This window comes from Gobio gobio (genome assembly GCF_949357685.1).
Source record: "Gobio gobio genome assembly, chromosome: 21".
NCBI classification, from domain to species: Eukaryota; Metazoa; Chordata; class Actinopteri; order Cypriniformes; family Gobionidae; genus Gobio; species Gobio gobio.
Window position 1 is genome coordinate 36,056,719 of NC_137117.1, and position 19,722 is coordinate 36,076,440.

A 19,722-nucleotide genomic window follows, 5' to 3' on the forward strand; every position below is an offset into this window, starting at 1 on the left:
TAGCAGTTGAGGGTGTGTCTGTGGACGGAGCTACAGCGGGTGAAGTGAGCTGAGGAGATTAACCGCTGTTGTCCATATTGGCGGCAACACCATACTGTCAAGTTTTCCATGCACTTCGGAGAAAAAAGGCACAGAGAGACAGCCCCCAGACACTATCCTCAAAACTCAGAATGAAACCAAGCGTGCAATTGCCCGGGAAACATGGCTGTCAGCTCTGAATCTTATTCAGCACAAGCACACACCATTACAGTGGAAAGCTTAGAATCATCATTTCCAGAGCATAACAAGCCTCTCTCCTATGCAGTGATCGACATCTGATCCTCTGCTGGAGCCCCAAATGAAATGCAAGGTCCCCCATGAGAAGGACTAGCAATCCCATCCGGTAGCTGCCAGGCATGTGAGACATGTAAACTCGACGGCACACGGGGCGCTGAGCACTCAAGTCCTTATAAAAAAGGCAAGAAAAGCAACGTGCCGACGTGGTCATGTTCTCATGAGGGAACATGAACCACCCACAAACAGTCTCAGCATGCTTGCAATGAGATAGAGGAGTAGGGGAATCCCTCACTATAATCCTCAGGTCACCCTGGCTATTCGCTGAAGTAGCCCTTTTCTGATTGCCAGAGTAGGAAGTAGATCGGGGTATAGGTGAGGGGACTGCACCTCATTCTGAGGCACTCGAGTCTCGATCAGCATCTAGAGGAGCTTAATGGCACACGACACGCTGAGTCAATATGGCACCGGAACCTATATAACCGGAATGTACTGGACCGAATCAAAACGCAGATTTCGGTGCCTCATTTCGGTGCGACGTGAATGAATTTACATGATGTAAATTCGACAGATCCGATTCTCAGAGGCGCAAACTAACATGGCGCCGCCCATCGCGCAGTATAGATCAACTAACACACATTCACTCACACATATTTGAAAATCAGAATATCAGATAGTTCATGACATAGTTAGTAAGTTTGTGAATATTTTGAATAAAAAAGAAAAAGCAATAAACCCGATACAGCTGAGCTGTCATACAGCGCTATTGTGGCAGCTGTGTGTCATGTGAGAAGCATGACGCATCGCCATGGAAACAATAAGGCGATGCGTTCTAAAATATTTAGCCAGAGAATATGGTCATATTTCTGCAAAATAAAGCTGAAGCTTGAAGCTGGTTTGTAGCATACCAAGAATACAGTCTACTGCTGTTATTACTGTAACTGTTATTTAGTGTTAAATTAGTTGTAGTTGGGTTCCCTTTCGAGGGAACTCGCACTGCATCGGGACGACGCTTTGGGGATGCTCCCTTAGCATCAGCGAATCTGAAACCAGAATGCCAACTAGGCCAATCCGATTGGCGTGCGTGATGACGTCATCGTGACGGCATACCCGGAAGTATAAAAGGGTTGCTGGAGCGTAATGGCGGTAGTTATTGCTCTTCAGCATAGCACTATCTGTTACTGTCTGTCTATTTACTGTTGTTTGTCAGTGAAAGTGTGTGAGAAAAGTAAAATGGAAAGTGTGAGAGTGAATGAATTCAAGCAGTGTGTGCATCCGTGTCCCAGGTTCATGTCGGGCTCGGATACACACCTGCTTTGTGTGCACTGCCTGGGCGTCCAGCATGCCCAAGCGGCTCTCGAGGGAGCCGCTTGTGAGCACTGCGAAAAACTGACGCTCAGGGTGCTTCGCTCTCGGCTGGCTGCGTTTGATGAGGCCGGCCAGCCTCGTGAGCCTCGTGGTTCTGGACCCGCAGTCGCTGAGGCGGCTCGGCGTCGCAGATCATGGGGCTCACAGCGGGATTTGTCAGAGGGTTTCGGGACTGCTGCGGCACTTTCCCGATCCTCCTCTGACAGTTCCGAGGATCTTCCTCCCCGTGTGGAAGCCCGCGCTGCGGCTTCTTCCCCCGGGGTGGGAGGTCCGATGCTTGTTCTCTCCGGTTCCGAGGAGCCGGAGGAAATAGGCACCGAGGCGGGGGATGAAGCAGGAATTGTTTCATCGCTTCATCCACCCGCCCAAGAGGAGCTGGTCGAGGTGTTGGCCCGGGCAGTGGTCAAATTAAATATAAGTTGGCCACAAGAGGCTCCGGAAATCCAGCTACCCAGCAGGCTGGATGACCGGTTCCTCTCACACCGGGTTCAAACACCTCGCCGGGGCCTGCCTTTTTTCCCGGATCTACACACCGAGGTGTGTAGATCATGGAAACGGCCCTATTCTTCGCGTGTTTGCAATCCCCCAGTATTGGACTATTCCAATGTTCTGGGGGCACGCGAGGCGGGCTATGGGGCGATGCCTCGGGTGGAGGAAGCTCTCGCGAGCTATCTTTCACCCGACTCTGCATCGTCCCTTAAGGCTCCGGTTTTGCCCACCAAACCCTGTCGGGACACCTCATCTTTGGTGGGCAAAGCATATATGGCGGCTGGTCGGGCTGGTGGTTCCCTGCACACATTATCAATTCTGCAGGCCTACCAGGCCGACCTCCTTAAAGAGTTGGACGAGGGAGATGGTCCCTCTCCGGAGGACATTCTGGAACTGAGGAAGGCTGCAGATTTGTCTCTCCGAGTCACCAAGGAGACGGCCCGCGCTATCGGCCGCTCCATGGCTTCCATGGTGACAGTGGAGAGACATCTCTGGCTGAATCTGTCGGGGATAAAGGAGAAGGATAGAGCTTTTCTCCTGGACTCCCCGATCTCGCCTTCTGGGTTGTTTGGAGACGCGGTTAACACCGTCGTTTCCAGACACCAGGAGGCGAAGAAACAGTCAGCAGCCTTCCACCAGTATCTCCCTCGCCGCTCTAAACCTGGGAAGGCTGGCCCTAGCGGGCAGCCTCAGCCGTCATCCAGCTCCTCGCACCGGAAGGTGCAAAAGGAGAGCGTCGCTTCTAGAGCCCCTCCCCCGGGAGCCTGGCAACAGAGGCGGCGCTCTCAGCAGCAACCTTCAGCCCCTAAAGGCGATCTTCGGAACGTCCTTCAGGCGCGGAAGGCTGCTGGGAAGAAGTCCTAGCCACGGCTGGGCTTCTAAGAGCGGTCCCCCCCGCGGAGAAACAACCGAGGTTGTTTCCTCCGCGGCGCTCTGGGAAAATCGATGTGGTAATCCCGCCGTCTATGACGCTTCGGGCCACATCGATTTCCCGCGAACGCATGCTGCACCAGCCGCCTCTGGAAAGACCTGCGGCTGGTCAGCTCGCGCGTCCGCACACGGAGAACCGTTCCCAACTACTTCCTGCCGGTCAGCCGCTTCAGGAGGTTGGGAACGGGAACCGTGTAACACCCGACGCCAGCCTCGAGAGGCTGGTTCCCTTAGTAGATTATTTCGGCGCATGGAAATGCCTTCCGAATATTTCTACATGGGTCCTGCGTACTGTAGAAAAGGGGTACAAACTGCAGTTCGGTTTTCCTCCTCCACAATTCAGGGGGTTATACTGGACAGCAGTGATACCCGAGCAGGTTCGGGTAATGGAACTAGAAGTAAAAACTCTTCTAGCGAAGGAAGCCATAGAGCGTGTTTCTCCGCTGGAAAGAGAGTCCGGGTTCTACAGCCGGTACTTTATAGTTCCCAAAAAGGATGGAGGGTTGCGTCCGATTATAGATCTGAGGGTTTTGAATCTGTCTCTGAGGAGCTTCAGGTTCAAAATGCTCACTATTCCCATGATCGTGAGTCAGATCCAGTCCGAGGACTGGTTCGTCACGATAGATCTAAAGGACGCATATTTCCATGTCTCCATCCTTCCATGTCACAGGAAGTACCTGAGGTTCGCTTTCGGGGGCGAAGCGTACCAGTATCGAGTGCTTCCCTTTGGCCTAGCCCTCTCCCCACGCACGTTCACGAAGTGCATGGATGCAGCTCTGGCTCCAATGAGACTTCAGGGCATCCGTGTGCTGAATTATATCGACGACTGGCTCATACTGGCCCAGTCGTACGAGGTGGCGGTTCGGCATCGAGATGTCGTTCTGAACCACATGAAATGCTTGGGGCTGAGACTCAACACGAAAAAGAGCGTGTTGACGCCGTCCCAGAGGACTACGTTCCTCGGGGTCGTGTGGGACTCGACAACGATGCGGGCACGATTGTCTCCCGCGCGAGTCGAGACCATACAGGCGATGGTCTCAGGAATAAGGCTAGGCCACAACATCACTGTGAAGCACTTTCAGAGAGTGCTGGGTCACATGGCAGCAGCGTCCAACATAATACCTTTTGGCCTGCTATACATGAGACCCATCCAGTGGTGGTTGAAAACCAAGGGGTTTTCCCCCAGAGGGAATCCTTTCCGTATGATCAGGGTAACGCGCAAATGCTCTCGTTCCCTAGCCATATGGAAGAAACCTTGGTTTCTGTCCCGAGGGCCAGTGTTGGGAGCGTCTTGTTGCCGGAAATCCGTTTCAACAGACGCCTCCCTCACTGGCTGGGGCGCGGTCATGGACGGCCGCTTTGCGAGGGGCCCATGGGAGAGCCGTCATTCCTCCTGGCATATAAATTGCCTGGAGATGATGGCGGTATACAAAGCTCTCAGGAGCTTTCTCCCGCACCTCCGAGGCCAGCACGTCCTGGTACGGACAGACAATACGTCTGTCGTAGCGTACATCAACCGCCAGGGAGGACTGAGGTCGCGCTTTCTGTACAAGACAGCACGCCAAGTCCTCCTGTGGACCCAGGGGAAACTGTTGTCCATCAGGGCAATGTATGTCCCGGGGGTCCAAAATCAGGGAGCAGACATCCTGTCGAGGCAGGGGCTGAGGCCCGGGGAGTGGCGACTCCACCCAGAGGTGGTGGAGGCCATATGCAAGAGGTTCGGCCCAGTGGAAGTGGATCTGTTTGCGTCTCGAGAGACGTCCCACTGTCCACTGTGGTTTTCCCTCACGCATCCGCTGGGGCTGGATGCCATGGTGCAGACGTGGCCGAGGCTGCGTCTGTACGCATTTCCCCCGATTGCTCTGCTCCCGGGAGTCCTGGAAAGGGTCCGTCGACAGGGGGTCAGTCTACTTCTGGTAGCACCCCGTTGGCCGACTCGAGTTTGGTTCTCGGATATCATAGCTCTGCTAGCAGGTCAGCCGTGGGAGATTCCTCTGAGGAGGGATCTCCTATCTCAGGCGGCGGGTACGATATTTTACCCCCGCCCGGAGATTTGGAACCTGTGGGTCTGGCCCCTGAGGGGACCAGGTTCATAGAGGCTGGCCTATCGGCAGACGTGATAGAGACCTTACTCAGCTCCAGGGCTCCGTCTACGAGGAGACTGTACAGCCTCAAGTGGAATGTATTTTCCACTTGGTGCAGAGAACGTGAGGTGGACCCAGTTAACTGCCCAGTGGCTTCAGTGCTGGAGTTCCTCCAAGATCGTTTCTCTGCAGGGCTTACCCCGTCCACACTCAAGGTGTACGTGGCTGCCATTGCGGCTTTCCACACTCCTTTGGGTGATGGGCCTCTGGGTAGGCACCAGCTGGTTGTACAATTCCTCCGTGGGGCTCGGAGGATGAGGCCTGCGGCTCGGTCCAGAGTTCCAACCTGGGACCTGGCAGTGGTTCTCGAAGGATTGGCTGAGGCCCCCTTCGAACCATTGGAGTCGGCTGGACCGAAGGATCTGACCCTTAAGGTGGCTTTTCTCCTTGCCATTACCTCTCTCAGGAGAGTGGGAGATCTCCAGGCCTTGGCGGTAACGCCAACCTGCCTGGAGTTTGCCCCGGGAGGAGTAAAGGCCATCTTACACCCTAGGCCGGGCTACGTGCCTAAGGTGCCATCAAGGGTGGTCAGGTCATTGGTCCTGCAGGCATTTCATCCTCCGCCTCATGTGACGGCGGAAGAAGGGAGGCTTCACCTACTCTGCCCGGTTAGGGCTCTAAGAGTTTATCTGGCGAAGTCTGCACAGTGGAGGAGATCACAACAACTGTTGGTGTGTTTTGGCTCACCTAAGAAGGGATTGCCTGCGTCTACTCAGACAATCAGTAATTGGATTGTCCAGGCGATTACCATGGCCTATCAGGTGCGCAGTTTGCCTTCACCTGTGGCTGTGAGGGCTCATTCCACCAGAGGCATGGCCTCTTCGGTGGCCCTTCTTTCTGGGGTCCCCTTGCAGGATATCTGCGAGGCGGCCGGGTGGGCTACCCCACACACTTTTATCAGGTTTTATAGCCTGGATCTCCCTACGACGCCTGGTGCGAGGGTGCTCCAGTCCTAGCTGTGCCCGGTTTCCGGCTTCACACTAGGGCAGGCGCTACCCTTCGGTGTGGCCTAGTGGGTACTCGTTCCCCAAAGCGTCGTCCCGATGCAGTGCGAGTTCCCTCGAAAGGGAACTGCTCGGGTTATGTATATAACCCTTGTTCCCTGAGAAGGGGAACGAGCACTGCATCCCGACGCCACACCTTGGCGCGCCTGGAGCGCATGCTTCAGAGCAATTACTACCGCCATTACGCTCCAGCAACCCTTTTATACTTCCGGGTATGCCGTCACGATGACGTCATCACGCACGCCAATCGGATTGGCCTAGTTGGCATTCTGGTTTCAGATTCGCTGATGCTAAGGGAGCATCCCCAAAGCGTCGTCCCGATGCAGTGCTCGTTCCCCTTCTCAGGGAACAAGGGTTATATACATAACCCGAGCAGTTAGGTGGCTTTAGTTTTACTGTGAATTTGTTAAGTAAGTTTTGTATTTATTTATATTTATATATTTAAGTAATAAAGTTTTAAATTTAAACAATACAAAAATAAAAAAGCCATTCTTTAATCTCATCCACCTCGTTTTATGGCTCTTTTTTATTAAAGTATCGATTCAGGCACCGTTTAGGCACCGGTACCGTTTTAAAAGTATCAGTTTGGCACCGGTATCGAAAAAACCCCAAACAATACCCAACCCTACTCATGAGAGAACATGAGCCACCCACGAATGCAGTTTTAGCATGCTTACGCCCAGAGCATGCTAGAGACAGTGATCGTGGCCTTCAAATGAGGATAGGGAATGATCACCTCCAGAAACACCCGGGTGGAATGACATTTTTAAAAAGACGCAGTGTCACCCGTATGTTGTAGGGAAATTAACTCACTTTTAGTGCTTAAGCACGCAGGGGAAATGGTCGTGGCACAACTAGCAGGTTTAATAGTGCAGCCCACCATGTACACTCACTCTCATTGAAGGTGCAACAATACTCTCTCTTAGCTGTATGAACAGCAATCACTCATTGAAGCCGCAACAATGTTCACTTATAATGCTGTTAAAACAGCAGGTAATTCTCTGTGAACTCGCAACTACCGCTGCAGCGCTGTCACACCAACACCGGTAGAAGAGGCTTCTTCCCGAAGAATAGACTCGTCTGAGATTCACTCTCAGATAACTCGCAGAGTTGAACCGCTCGGCTCCGAAGTGAAAGACAATGTGCGCTGCATCCACTTCCGTATTTATACCCGCACTGCGGGGCGGAGCGCGAGATGCAAATCTCACACGCCAATGTGCATTGGCTAGTTCTGTATACACTCGAAGAGGATAGAGACTGAATCCCAATACATCAGTGATGTCGACTTAACATAGAATGTGACCGACTGAAAGGAAACTTACGGTTCTTGGAGTCTGCCATTGAGAAAAACAAGTCCTCTGGTGCTGTTTCTTTTTTCTCTAAAGATAATGATAAAAAAAAAATTTGCAAGAAGAAATAAAATGTAAAATGTTAGTAATATTATTAAAAACACAGAAGCTAAATATTACTGTTTTTACTGGCCTACTGTTGATCAAATAAATGTCTTGGTGAGCATAAGAGAATACTTTAAAAAACATTTTAAAATCTTGCCAAACCCAAACTTCAGCGTATGACAACAAACTCAAAAGGGCGTGTTTAATAGCAATTTTATATTTTTAGGCAGCAGCTATTTAAACTGTTTACTAAAGGGTAAATAGTGTTTACACCAGTGTTAATTTCGTTGACGAATAATTTGTGTCATAATTTTCGTCAACAACCTTTTTTCACTGACGAAAACGAGTCGATAACTAAATAAAAACTAGTGTTGGATACAAAATCTATGACGAAAATTATCAAGTCATTTTCGTCAACAAATAAAAACGAGACAAAAATGTTAGGGAGGGACGATTAAGGAAGAGATCCAGTCAGAACTGATGTCCTGTGTAACAGGATGCACACATTTGATTTGAACGTGCTGATCTAACCGCTGGAAAACACGGCGCTGTTGCGCGCTCTACAGGCTCACGCATCAGAGCGGCTCACAATCAATGAATAGCGCACATTTATGCCATGCAATTGTTTATGAGCTAATGCTGATGAATAATGACAATGTTTACTTTACGATGTTTATATAGTTATATGTTTTAGACGGTTGTAACAATATATATTTTATCTCTCTCATCTGAACTTAAATGAGCTCCTGCAAATGCAATAGAGGCGCAGACATTTCAAAATAAGAGTCCCATTATATATTCGTTTTTTGGTTACACAATAACCTGTATTTAATTTCATTCCCTTTTAATTTATAGTCAGGAGGAAATACCAGTATTTGACACATATTCAATAAAGTACCAGGGTTATAATAGTTCACTAAAACCATTTAAAAAAATCTTCATTACTTGAAATTAAATAAATGTTAACTGAAATAACAAAATAAAAAAATAAACAAACTTATTTGAAGCTTTAGCTTAACCTGATATGGCCAACTGACTAAAACAGAAATACAAAGTTATAAAAACTATATAGCTGTTTTTAAAAAACAGACAAAAAGTGAATTGTGCTCTCTTTCGTGTATTTTGTCAAAAACAAAATTATGTCAAAATGTCAGTTCAAGTGACAGTCGGTTATGTGACGCTTAAATGTTTAATCTATTACGATTTAACTAAACTCATTCGATTTTAGGATTTTATTAAATCTTATGATATTTAGTCGACTAAAACTAGATAATTGTTTTAAACTTCATTTTAAAAATTGTTTTAAAACTAAAAACAATTCAGGTGACTAAAATATGACTAAAACTAAATAGCATTTTAGTCAAAAGACTATGACTAAAACTAAATCAAAATTTTCTGTCAAAATTAACACTGGTTTACACTGAGTATAAATTATAGTAGACAACAACTGTACATATCAACAAATTAAATCCTGTTTACACTTCATCCATTTAAAGAGACTATTCAAATAAAGTGTAAATAGAAACAGTTCTACAGTATCTGAAGTAAGTTAGAGCAATGGGTGACACGAAGCTGGTCTCCTGGTGTTTGGTGTAACACTGCTTGTTTTTGTTAATGATGAGACCAGTATTATTAATTAAGATGCTTAATTTCAGAAGTATATGAATTGTTTAGTGTTTGTACCTGGTTTACGGGTGAATCTTATTACGAGGCATCCGATGATCAGGAGTACAATACAGCAGACGAGACATCCTGAGATGGCCAGCAGAATTTTTCTTTTTAATACTGTAATAATGAGGGAAATTATAAAGTTAATCAAGTTAAATCATTTATGTAGAAATTATATATAAAAGTGTTGTGTTTTTTGTCTGTCATGGTAACAGGATACTTATGTTGTAAATCTTGACAATAACTTGACACTGCTCCAATCCACAAATCATTTACATCTATACATTGTGTGAAAGAAGTTTACTAATAAACATTCACATTACTCACGAATATTGTTGGCTGTGAAGCCCTCACTCAGAGCAGAGTACAGAGGTCTCTCTGTCCTTATTCCCTTGCACTTGAATTCACTTTTAATAGTTTCTTCTGTTGCCGTAACTTTGAACATATCAGATGACCCATCGAGCTTCTGTCCGTTCTCGAACCAGGCGTAGCTCCACTGTCTGCTGTCTGAGACGTTACACCTGAGGGTCAGGATATTCCCAGACATGATGTCGCTCAATTCAGTCTCCAGACTCAGAACCGCAGGTGGACGCGCTTAGAACAAAACAAAAATGTAAATAATTACTATAAATAAATATTATTTGTTATAAAATACATACTGAGCCATGTAATTAATTCTAATCAATAGGCATCAGTACTTTTACCTTTACTAGCTTTCGTCACTATTTAAAATGCACTAACTTGTGAAATCAGTACTTTATTCATACTATGTATATTCAAAAATAACACACAGTAAACTATATTTAATGGAGTCATGAAGTGGCTTTTTTTATACTGTTGTCTGAGGTCTACCTATGACGTTTGCATGGTTTTTACATTCAAAAACATCATAATGAATAAGTGATAGGCTACTCTCAAGACACGCTCGGTTTTTATGGACGTGCCACACTGAAGACTTGCAAGTAAACGTCCACGACTAGGATTGGATAAGATTTGCATTTTTAATGAGCTTCGGCTCCCTGTCCCTGGTGAGTATTCGTGAGGCAGTGTTTTGAAAGCGGCAACCGAAATGATTCGTCCCTCAGGGTTCACAAAATGTTTTTATCAAACAAACACAATGATTTATCTCTCATCCACCCGCGATTAATATGTATGTTATTTTACATTACTTGGCCCGCCCCGATCGGTGGATATAAACGCGAACCGTGCATTACACACATACACGCGCGTGCGCGCCAAGTAGGTTGCAGACAGCAAAAACTTCCGCGATTGTATTTTTCATTCAAATATCAAGTCAAGAGAGTGACAACGCACATCCCCAGGACGTTGGGCTTTGCCAGCCTTGTGACAGTGGTAAGCTATGTTTAGTTATACATGTACACGATGTAACATTGTATTTGATCTGTAACAATGCAATACTAACACATATAAACAAATGTTTTACTCACATTAGTGTGTAGCTTCATTTGTTCATGTAATCTCATCCTGTCTGCAAATACGGTCTCTTGTCTACAAACGAATCCGGTGAAAAATTAACATACGTGCAATGTCTTCCCCACGTGAGCTGGATAGTCATTCAAAATTAAGTTCAACCACTCATTCCTAATATTATAATCCGAAGGAAGCTTTTGCAGTGACGGTGTTCTTCCACAACCAGGCACAGCACAATATCTTGCTATCTTCGGCATGTTTATTGCTCGGTAGCATGATCCGTTTAGCACCACGAGTCGGTGGGCGGGGCTACTGAAGCAGGCGTACATATTTATCTGCTGAGGCGGCGTTTCTGCATTCTATGACGTCAATGGTCAGCATATTCTGAGATCGAGCGTTTCCTGGGCCTGGTGTCAATAAAAGCTTTTCTTTGACTAACAAGGAATTTTCAGCTCTGAAACTTACAGGATATTCTTACATCACAATGAACTTGTATATATCTAAGGCTCAAGGGAAAGTTGATTTCTGAATTCATCACCCCTTTAAAGGGATAGTTCACCCATAAATGAAGATAGGATTTAAATGTTTTTGGGTGAACTGTCTCCAACTTCATATTTTAATTTCATTGAGTGCTTTGCCATGGTTATATTCTATAAAATAAATAGCAACAAGAGGCAGTTTATAAGGGCACAAGAGACTAATTTACCTTGAACCTCCACTTGTAGAGTCTCACTGTCCACTGAGAAGTCTCCTCTCTTTGCTTTGCAGTGATAGAGACCAATGTCAGAGAGAGAAGCTGAGTGGATAGTGAAGGTTGGATTTGTGATCAAGGTTTTTGAGTCTTTGTACCAGTCATACGTCCATCCATCACCAGCCATATTACAACCAAGCTGGACTTTCTCCTCAGTGTAGAAGAATTCAAACAATGGATCTTTTCTGATGTGTGGTTTTGGTCGGTCAACTAGGAGCAACAGAGGTAAAATTTGAAATAATAGACAACCTTCAAACAATAACTGCCTTGAGATGCATGTGCTTGTTATTCTTTATAATCCTCACACAAAATGAACTGAATTTCTCACTGAAAATGATTTTGAACATAGTCAGGAAGCTGTAAACGCTGACACTAACCTCTTTGTAATACAAAGGTCAGTGTAATAAAGAAGCTAAACCTGTTATATCGAAAGCAAAATCCTCATTGACCTCTTTAAGACACCTAGCTCTCACTATCTGAATTGATTTTGTTCATTTCTGAATTTCTAGAAGTAGTTTCACTTGCCATAAATCTGAAGTCGCAAAGCTTCTGCTGATCTTGTAGTCACAGGTGTTCTCGTCCGATGTTTTCCTCTGCAGGTAAACTGTCCTGAATGACTCTCTTTTGCTGAGCTGATTGAGAGTGTTTTTCCAGAAAAGGAAATGTCCTCATCACCTAAAAGCTGAGCTCCATTTCTAAACCATTCATAGTGCCATTCAGTTGAATTTATTGAACACTTCAGAATCACTTTTTCACGTGGGTAAAATGTTTTCCATTCAGACTCTATTGACAGTTTTGGTTGAGGTGGCTCTGCATAGTAAAACAAGTAACAGTAATGAACAATTGATGTGGAAAAGTGAATGAAAAGTACATTTTAATCGGAAGCCCAGTTACTTATATGAAATCATTTAGTTTAAAATACGTATTTAACTCTCTTGATTCCATGTCGTTTCATTTACACATTTGGCGGACGCTTCCAAAGCGACTTTCATTGTGTTCAATGTATAGGTCTGCATTTCATCAGTTCATGCATTTCCTGGGAACTTTACTGAGGCATTGTAAACTCAATGAACGCACAATGGGAAGAATATTCCACAATTGAAATGACTATAAAGAGGTAAGTTATTGACTCACCTTGAACGTGCACTTGTAGAGTCTCACTGTCCACTGAGAAGTCTCCTCTCTTTGCTTTGCAGTGATAGACACCAGTGTCAGAGAGAGATGCTGAGCTGATAGTGAAGGCTGGATCTGTGTTCAGAGGTTTTGGGTCTTTATACCAGTCATACGTCCATCCATCACCAAGCATGTCACAACTAAGATGTATTTTCTCCCCAGTGTAGAAGGGCTTGAACCACCAACGTTTCCCGATGTATGGTTTCTGTGTCTCATCTAAGAGTCACAGGGGTAGAATTAAAAATAGACTCCTATCAAACAATAATGGCCTTGGGTAGAATGTGACCGTTATTCTTTATAATCTGAGAAATGGACTCATGCTGCTAATAGTGTCTGGCTTCTTCAATTAACTCTTTTTAAGTGCCTGTTAATTTGGTTAATATCTATTAAATCAAAGAATATCATAAGTAGTTTTACCATAAATAAGAAGTTCCAAAGCTTCTGTTTGTCTTGTAGTCACTGGCGTTCTCGTCCGATGTTTTCCTCGGCAGGTAAACTGTCCTGAATTACTTGCTTTTGCTGAGATGATTGAGAGTGTGTTTCCAAAAAAGGAAATGTCCCCATCACTTGAAAGCCGAGCTCCGTTTCTAAACCATTCATAGTCCCATTCGTTTGAACCTCCATCAATTGTACACTTCAGAGTCACTTTTTCAGTTGGGTAAAATGTTTTCCATTCAGACTCTATTGACAGTTTTGGTTCAGGTGGTTCTGCAGAGAATTAATAAATAAATACATTTGAAAGAAAGAAAGAAAGAGTAATGAACACAAGTGGAAAAGTGAACAAAAAGTATACTTTTAACCAGATTCTTGTTTATGAAATCATTTAGTCTAAATGTCTCGGTTGCGCATGTAACCTTAGTTCTCTGAAACGAGACGCTGTGTCGAAACGCTGTGAAAAAAACCCTGCATGATTGCGTCATGAAGCACGTGTGGAATCAGTCCAGTGTAGAGACTATGACATCATAAACCCGGAAAATATAAAGCACCTGTGAAAACAAACAGCGTTAGCTTCAGAAAAAAGCCTGAAGTAAGTCGATCACAGGCAAGCAGGGAATATGGCAGGGCGAAGCAGCGTCTCGATCCCTCTTCAGGGAAATGGGAGCTCTAGCGTAGTTCTACCTGGAAGACTCAAATGTCACGTCATTCATTAATTATCTATTTAGCCAATCCTTATTCGTCATCTGTAGTATAAGTTCTGTTCCCACCGACTACTATGTTTGCAGATACTGATGCTGGCGGTCACAGTTGATGATCCTGGCGTTCTTAGCGGTCAACTGATGTTACTATAGTAAGATGCGATGCTCAAACCACCAGGCTTGCTCAGCAAACTCTCTTGTAATTCCAAAGGTATATACCCCACTCAGAGCTAAGCGATCTGCTAATTCCACAGACCAGAGGTCACCTCATGCAATCTTCTTGCATCTCAGACTAACGTGACTCTATTCTGAACATCAGAAACAAATTATATTATACCTTACATCCTTTACAGGTAATACTAAGATTACCTACAGTGTCTTAACAAGTATCAGGTAAGTTTACAGCATATCATTTAACTACTAATACTTAAATCTTATGTGGTAAGTATACTATCTACACAAACATATGGTCATGGTGGCAGTTCCTATATCTATCATTTTATAGATTTATACGGCTCACTTTTCTATTTGGTCTATCGAGGCCTACTCATGCACCCACGCTGTCTTCTCCTCGCCATGGGCTATCGTCCATACAGCCTACACAGCTTTCGTACCTCGGCCTGTCGAGGCAGTATACAAGGCCTAACGTGGCAGTCCATACAGCCTACGCGGCTTTTCGTACCCCGGCCTATCGAGGCAGTATACACGGCCTAACTTGGCAATCTTTATAGCCATGCGGCTTTCTCGTACTCCTGCCTATCATGGCTTCATTCACATACTTTAGGCCAGAGGTGTCCAACCCTGCTCCTGGAGAGCTACCTTCCTGCAGATTTCAGTTCCAACCCTGCTCCAACACACCTGTCTGTAATTATCTAGCACCCTGAACACCATGATTAGCTGGTTCAGGTGTGTTTGATTCAGGTTGGAGCTAAAATCTGCAGGGTGGTAGCTCTCCAGGACCGGGGCTGGACACCCCTGCTTTAGGCAGTGGCCTAACAATTCCTTCTGTTTATTGATTTAACATTGATGTCAATATCCATATCTATCACATGTTCAAAGTCCATTATTCTACCAATATAACCTATTTTCTTTGCAAATATTTTAGGTACTTCATCCAAATAATCTTCCAACGGGTGGGTATCTTTTGATTTATGAGATATTTTGGGGGTAGGCTCCGCCCCTGCCTTCATCTTCAGGCAGCTGCAAGCATCCGATTTGGACTATGGACGGGGCCTACGCCAAAGAACTTTATAATTTCATCTATTCGATACTCATTGTATACAAACTGTAAATAAATCTTATTCAAACATTATTCTCGCCTCCGGAGTCTTTCGGGTAGAACTAAAGTTACATGCGTAGCCGAGACTGCGCTGCTTTGAAACTCTGTGAGAACGCAATACCCACATCACCATAAGAGCAAGTGACACCGAAGCACACGCTACCCCACACCTGCGCCCCAGGAGTGGAGTCTGAGGGGGAGCACGGGAAGCGATGCTTTGCTTCTGCTGCGCCCAATGCGAGGAGCTCATACTCGGCCTTGGCTGCTGCCCAACTGCCCCAGAGACCTGAACACGGAGAGGGAGAAACTACTTGAGTGCAGCCGCCTGCTTTTTAGACTCCTGAAACCTCTCGGTGACAGAATGTACTGCATCACCGAAGAGGCCAGCAGGTGAAATTGTGGCGTCAAGCAGAAAAATTTTGTCACTCTCCTTGATTTCTGTGAGGTTCAGCCATGAATGCCTCTAAATGGCCACCAGGGCTGCGATAGAATGGCCCACAGATCTGGCCATCTCATTGGTGGCACGGAGAGCTAAACTGGCTGAACTCATCACTGCTGCTCAGGTCTCTTAGCAGTTCAGCCTGGTATGCCTGCACAATTGCAATCGTATGCAGGTGTGACCGAATGCTCTCCTTTCCATGTTGCCCACTTATATAAATTACGCTAGAGGTTTCCGCCGTAAATTTCCCTTTAACTATTGGGACGCGTCATTTCCGATTGGCCATAAATAGCCTCTTTCAGCCTGTTAGGATACGTTGCTTCCTGTTGACTCGGGGGTTCCCTTTTCGCTTCCCACGTGCGGGCATTGCAAGTGTGGGTGACGCCAGCGGTCGCCGTGCTTTTTTTACAATGGCAATTGCCTACGGTAAGCTTGTAATGCAGTGTCTTATGACAATTGTGGTTGGGTATTAATCTGACTTGCGGGTATGACGTTTAGCTTGTTACAGGCATGTGTGAACTCATTTATGCGACGCTGCGGAATCAAAGTGAGATCAAATAATCTGGTGGCCGGTTCGGGTCTTGACTGATTCCATCGTCGGGTAAGTCTGGGTCGAGGGAGGTGATGGGCTCTGCGTGTGTGAGCATTTATTTTAAAAGGAGGTGCTTGTTTCAGAGATATGCAGACCAGTTTACGCGACAGGATTACAGTGAAACCAAACCATCTAAAAGTGGTTCATGACGAGCGATTGACTGACTTCATTGTCGGGTAAGCTTTTTTCCTGATTGGGTCGAGACATTTAAGCATTTTCTTTAACCATTGTTTCCCTTTTTTTTGAAGGTGTTTGAAATCTGTTGTGCAAATCTTTTGCTCTCGATTCAGAAGGCCTATTTAATGCGAGGAATCGCCGTTGTCCTACAGTCTATTTCTCCCTTTCCTGTTCACCTTGATTAATAGTTATGATTTGGGTTTTATGACTGGAAGGACGATGTTATAATTTGTTTTGTTGTTTTTGTTTCTTTCTTTATTTGGAAATTATTTGTTAGTGAGAGCTATTGTTCCCAGTCGAGTGTTTGGGTTTATTAGTAATTCATTGTCTATATTAATTTGATTTATTCTGAAATTATTTATTTATTGTGGAAGCGTGTGTGTGTGTGTGTGTGTGTGTGTGTGTGTGTGTGTTTGTGTGTGTTTCTTTTGCTAGGTGCTGGGGGGCTCCAGCCAGGAATCCTCCTTTTTCCTTTCCTGTGGATTGGTGATGGTTTGAACACAGGGTGTGGTGTGCAGTGAGACGCACGGATTTTGTGTGCAGTGGTGTGAGTTGCCCCAGTGTGTGTGTGTGTGTGTGTGTGAAACCAGGTATTACCTGCTCTTGAGTCCTCAAGCCAAAGCTCTTGAATGTAGTGTTATTGAAGGTCATTGTGAGTGTTTGTTAAAACGACCATGTTTCCGTCCCTGATTATATAACTGATCAGTTGTGTGGCATGTCCTGTCTGGCACGCCCAGTTGATTTTAAATGAGATTTTTATTGTTAATAAAGAATTATTGTGCATGATATTCACGTCTCTGCTCCTTCCTAATGCAACCAACTTGCGTGCCTTAAGATAAAGTGTATCAATTGTTCTCTGTGTGATGTCAGAGTGGCGTAGTCGGTTCTCTTAAAGCTGCCTGTTATTCTATTCCATAAAATTTGCAATCTAACTCTTGCCACACAGGCATGAATACCCACCAATGCAGATGTTGCTTTAAGTGGTTTGGTGGGTAATGTCGGGACTTTTAGGGACGATGCAGCCCTGTGAGAGAGACAGCTCGCAAGCATCTCTTCAACCCTGGGCATCGCCCCATAACCGTGCCGTTTAAGCTCTACGATGTTACTGTAGGTGGACATTTGAGGGCCAAACACAAGGTATGAGACCGCTTTCTTCCAGGACCTCGACACCTCACTGTGGAGGTCTGGAAAAAATGGCAAGCCCGAAGTAGAGACTGTGCTGCATGCAGGCCCGGATTAAGAACACGTAAGGCCCTGGGGCTATAATTAACCCAAGGGCCCCATATTAGCCGATCTTGGTGCCACAACATTTTCTACCACAGAAATAATTAGTATTTTTTTTTAAATTAAATCTTCAAAGCACAGAGATACAATGAGTACTATAGACTGTCTGATTTTATTATTTTAATTTCATGTAGGCCGATATATATAAATATTCCTGGCTGCCACACATTAACAGCATAAATGTATTAACTTCAGATATGAGGTCAAAGCAAACAGGTTTTCAAACAGCAACAACTTTTGAGCATACAACTGCCTTAAGGAGTTTTAAAACCAGTGAGGTCCCAATTTTTTAGCTATTTTGGAGAAATCAAATTTTGATTTCTCTGATCTATGTATGTGCATTTTAAGACAAAAAAACTTAATAATAAATAGCTTTCAAAACCATGTTAGTGGGCAGTAGATTATCTGTCATACCTGCTCTCTCCTCATTTCTATCACTCTCATTTCCATCACTCTTTCTTTTTCTCTCATCTCCTTCTCTTGCCCTGTCTCTACCCCTCCTAAAGCTGAGCTCTGGCTGATATTTTTTTTCATTGTTTAACATTTCTATCCTAAAACAGCTGTCAAATATGAAATGTTTAGTTAAGCTACTTACATCTCGCACCATTTACTGAAGCGTTGCACGACTCGCACTACGAATTCACGTTCAGCAGCTTCTGTGAGTTTTAGTTTGATTTTAATTTAATTTCTATTTTAATTTGATTGGTCATCACAAATATTTTGACATTGACGAGAGGTAACAGACTGCAGGCATCTCAGATAAGAAGATATCCTTGCAGCTCTAAAGTAGTGTTAATACTCTATTAGTCAATTATTTCACAACATTTATTATGTACACCTCTGAAAAATACAGAGGTCCGGACCTCTGTGACCTCATAGCTGACCATGGCCATGATTACAGTCGTGTAGGCAGCCTAGTTTACCTCAAAAACACTTAACTTCACATGGTCGGAGCTATTCAGTCTGGTTCAGCTCGTTTCACCACAGAGCCTTTACTGTACACATGATGTAGCACTTGTATAAAATTCAATTTAAGGCGGGCATACACTGTGCGAATTTGGACACTCGGTAGGGTGGTCATTTCCATAACACCAAAAAGGAGGACACTTTGCGGCATTTAGTGAGGCAAGAATAATTGCATAGGACTTTTTATCTACAATACAATTTTTTCCATCATATCGATGGGATCATGATACAGTGTTTCTGAAATAGCCTACTCTATTCATGGTCAGACAATTTGATCCACGATATATCTTGATGTAGACCTATGTGTAACAGAAGAGGCAAAAAAGTGTTTGTTCACAGTATATTTATTCAAGACCAGGGCTCCGAACCGGTTCAAAGAACGAAAACCGGAAACGAACAAAATTTTAAGAGGAACAAAAACGAAAACGAAATCAAAATCAATTTGAATCGTTCTGAACAGAAACGTTAATTTGAAATGACCATTAACCGGTTAATAACGTTATTTTATCGTTCTCTTTAATATTTTTATTTGGCAGTGACCAATCAGGAATTGAGTAGTATGGCATGTGACGTTGATGGATCAAGCGTGAGTGAAATGCCCGTGCGCCAGTCATCTATGAATCTACGTCAGTGCAGAGCGCGCATTTTCATGCCTCAAGTACATTTCTTTCCCCGCTGAGGTCTACAATGAATGTGCAGGTATTGGAGGACATTCTTTTAGAACGTTTAAATAAGCAGTTTGGACTTTAAGCTCAAATAGACTGATTTAGGCTAGTTTATGGATTCCGTTTAAGCCTATCCAAGTAGGCTATAGCATCTATCAAACATTTTTCCTATAGTCTTTCAGATTGCCAATACAGGACAGGTCAATGTTTTCTATATAGACGGTTGATGCTTTGTATTAAATGGTATGTTATATTGCATTAAATGATCAAGCTTTATTAGCTGACTGAATTTGATTATGTGATGCAAGGACGTGTTGCGCAGTTTGCTTTGAAATTACCAGTTGACGATGCATTAATGGTTATCCAGTTTATTTATTCTTTATTCATACATTTTTTAAAACAAGTCGTGTTGAAAAAAAGTTATGTAACGTTACAAAGAATGTTATCACTCTTCTGAAAATAATTAACGTTACATTAAATTAACGGCATAAGAGGCCACTTTCGATTGTCTAGCGCTCCAGTAAAACAGGTCCGCTGTTTATGCTTTGTAATTAATGCA

The 19,722-nt window shown here is 44.5% G+C and overlaps 1 protein-coding gene across 1 annotated transcript in view; it reads right to left on the bottom strand.

Moving 5' to 3' along the window:
• Window positions 1–19,722, bottom strand: part of LOC307117818 (hemicentin-1-like) — a 54,253-nt gene that overhangs the window by 17,742 nt on the left and 16,789 nt on the right. Inside the window, exons 9-15 of the mRNA XM_079802945.1 lie at window positions 13,043–13,333; window positions 12,587–12,841; window positions 11,978–12,262; window positions 11,408–11,662; window positions 9,598–9,864; window positions 9,286–9,387; window positions 7,531–7,587 (exon numbers count right to left, since the gene is read on the bottom strand). Coding sequence (XP_079659071.1) covers window positions 7,531–7,587; window positions 9,286–9,387; window positions 9,598–9,864; window positions 11,408–11,662; window positions 11,978–12,262; window positions 12,587–12,841; window positions 13,043–13,333 — 1,512 coding nt within the window. The remainder of the gene's footprint in view (window positions 1–7,530; window positions 7,588–9,285; window positions 9,388–9,597; window positions 9,865–11,407; window positions 11,663–11,977; window positions 12,263–12,586; window positions 12,842–13,042; window positions 13,334–19,722) is intronic.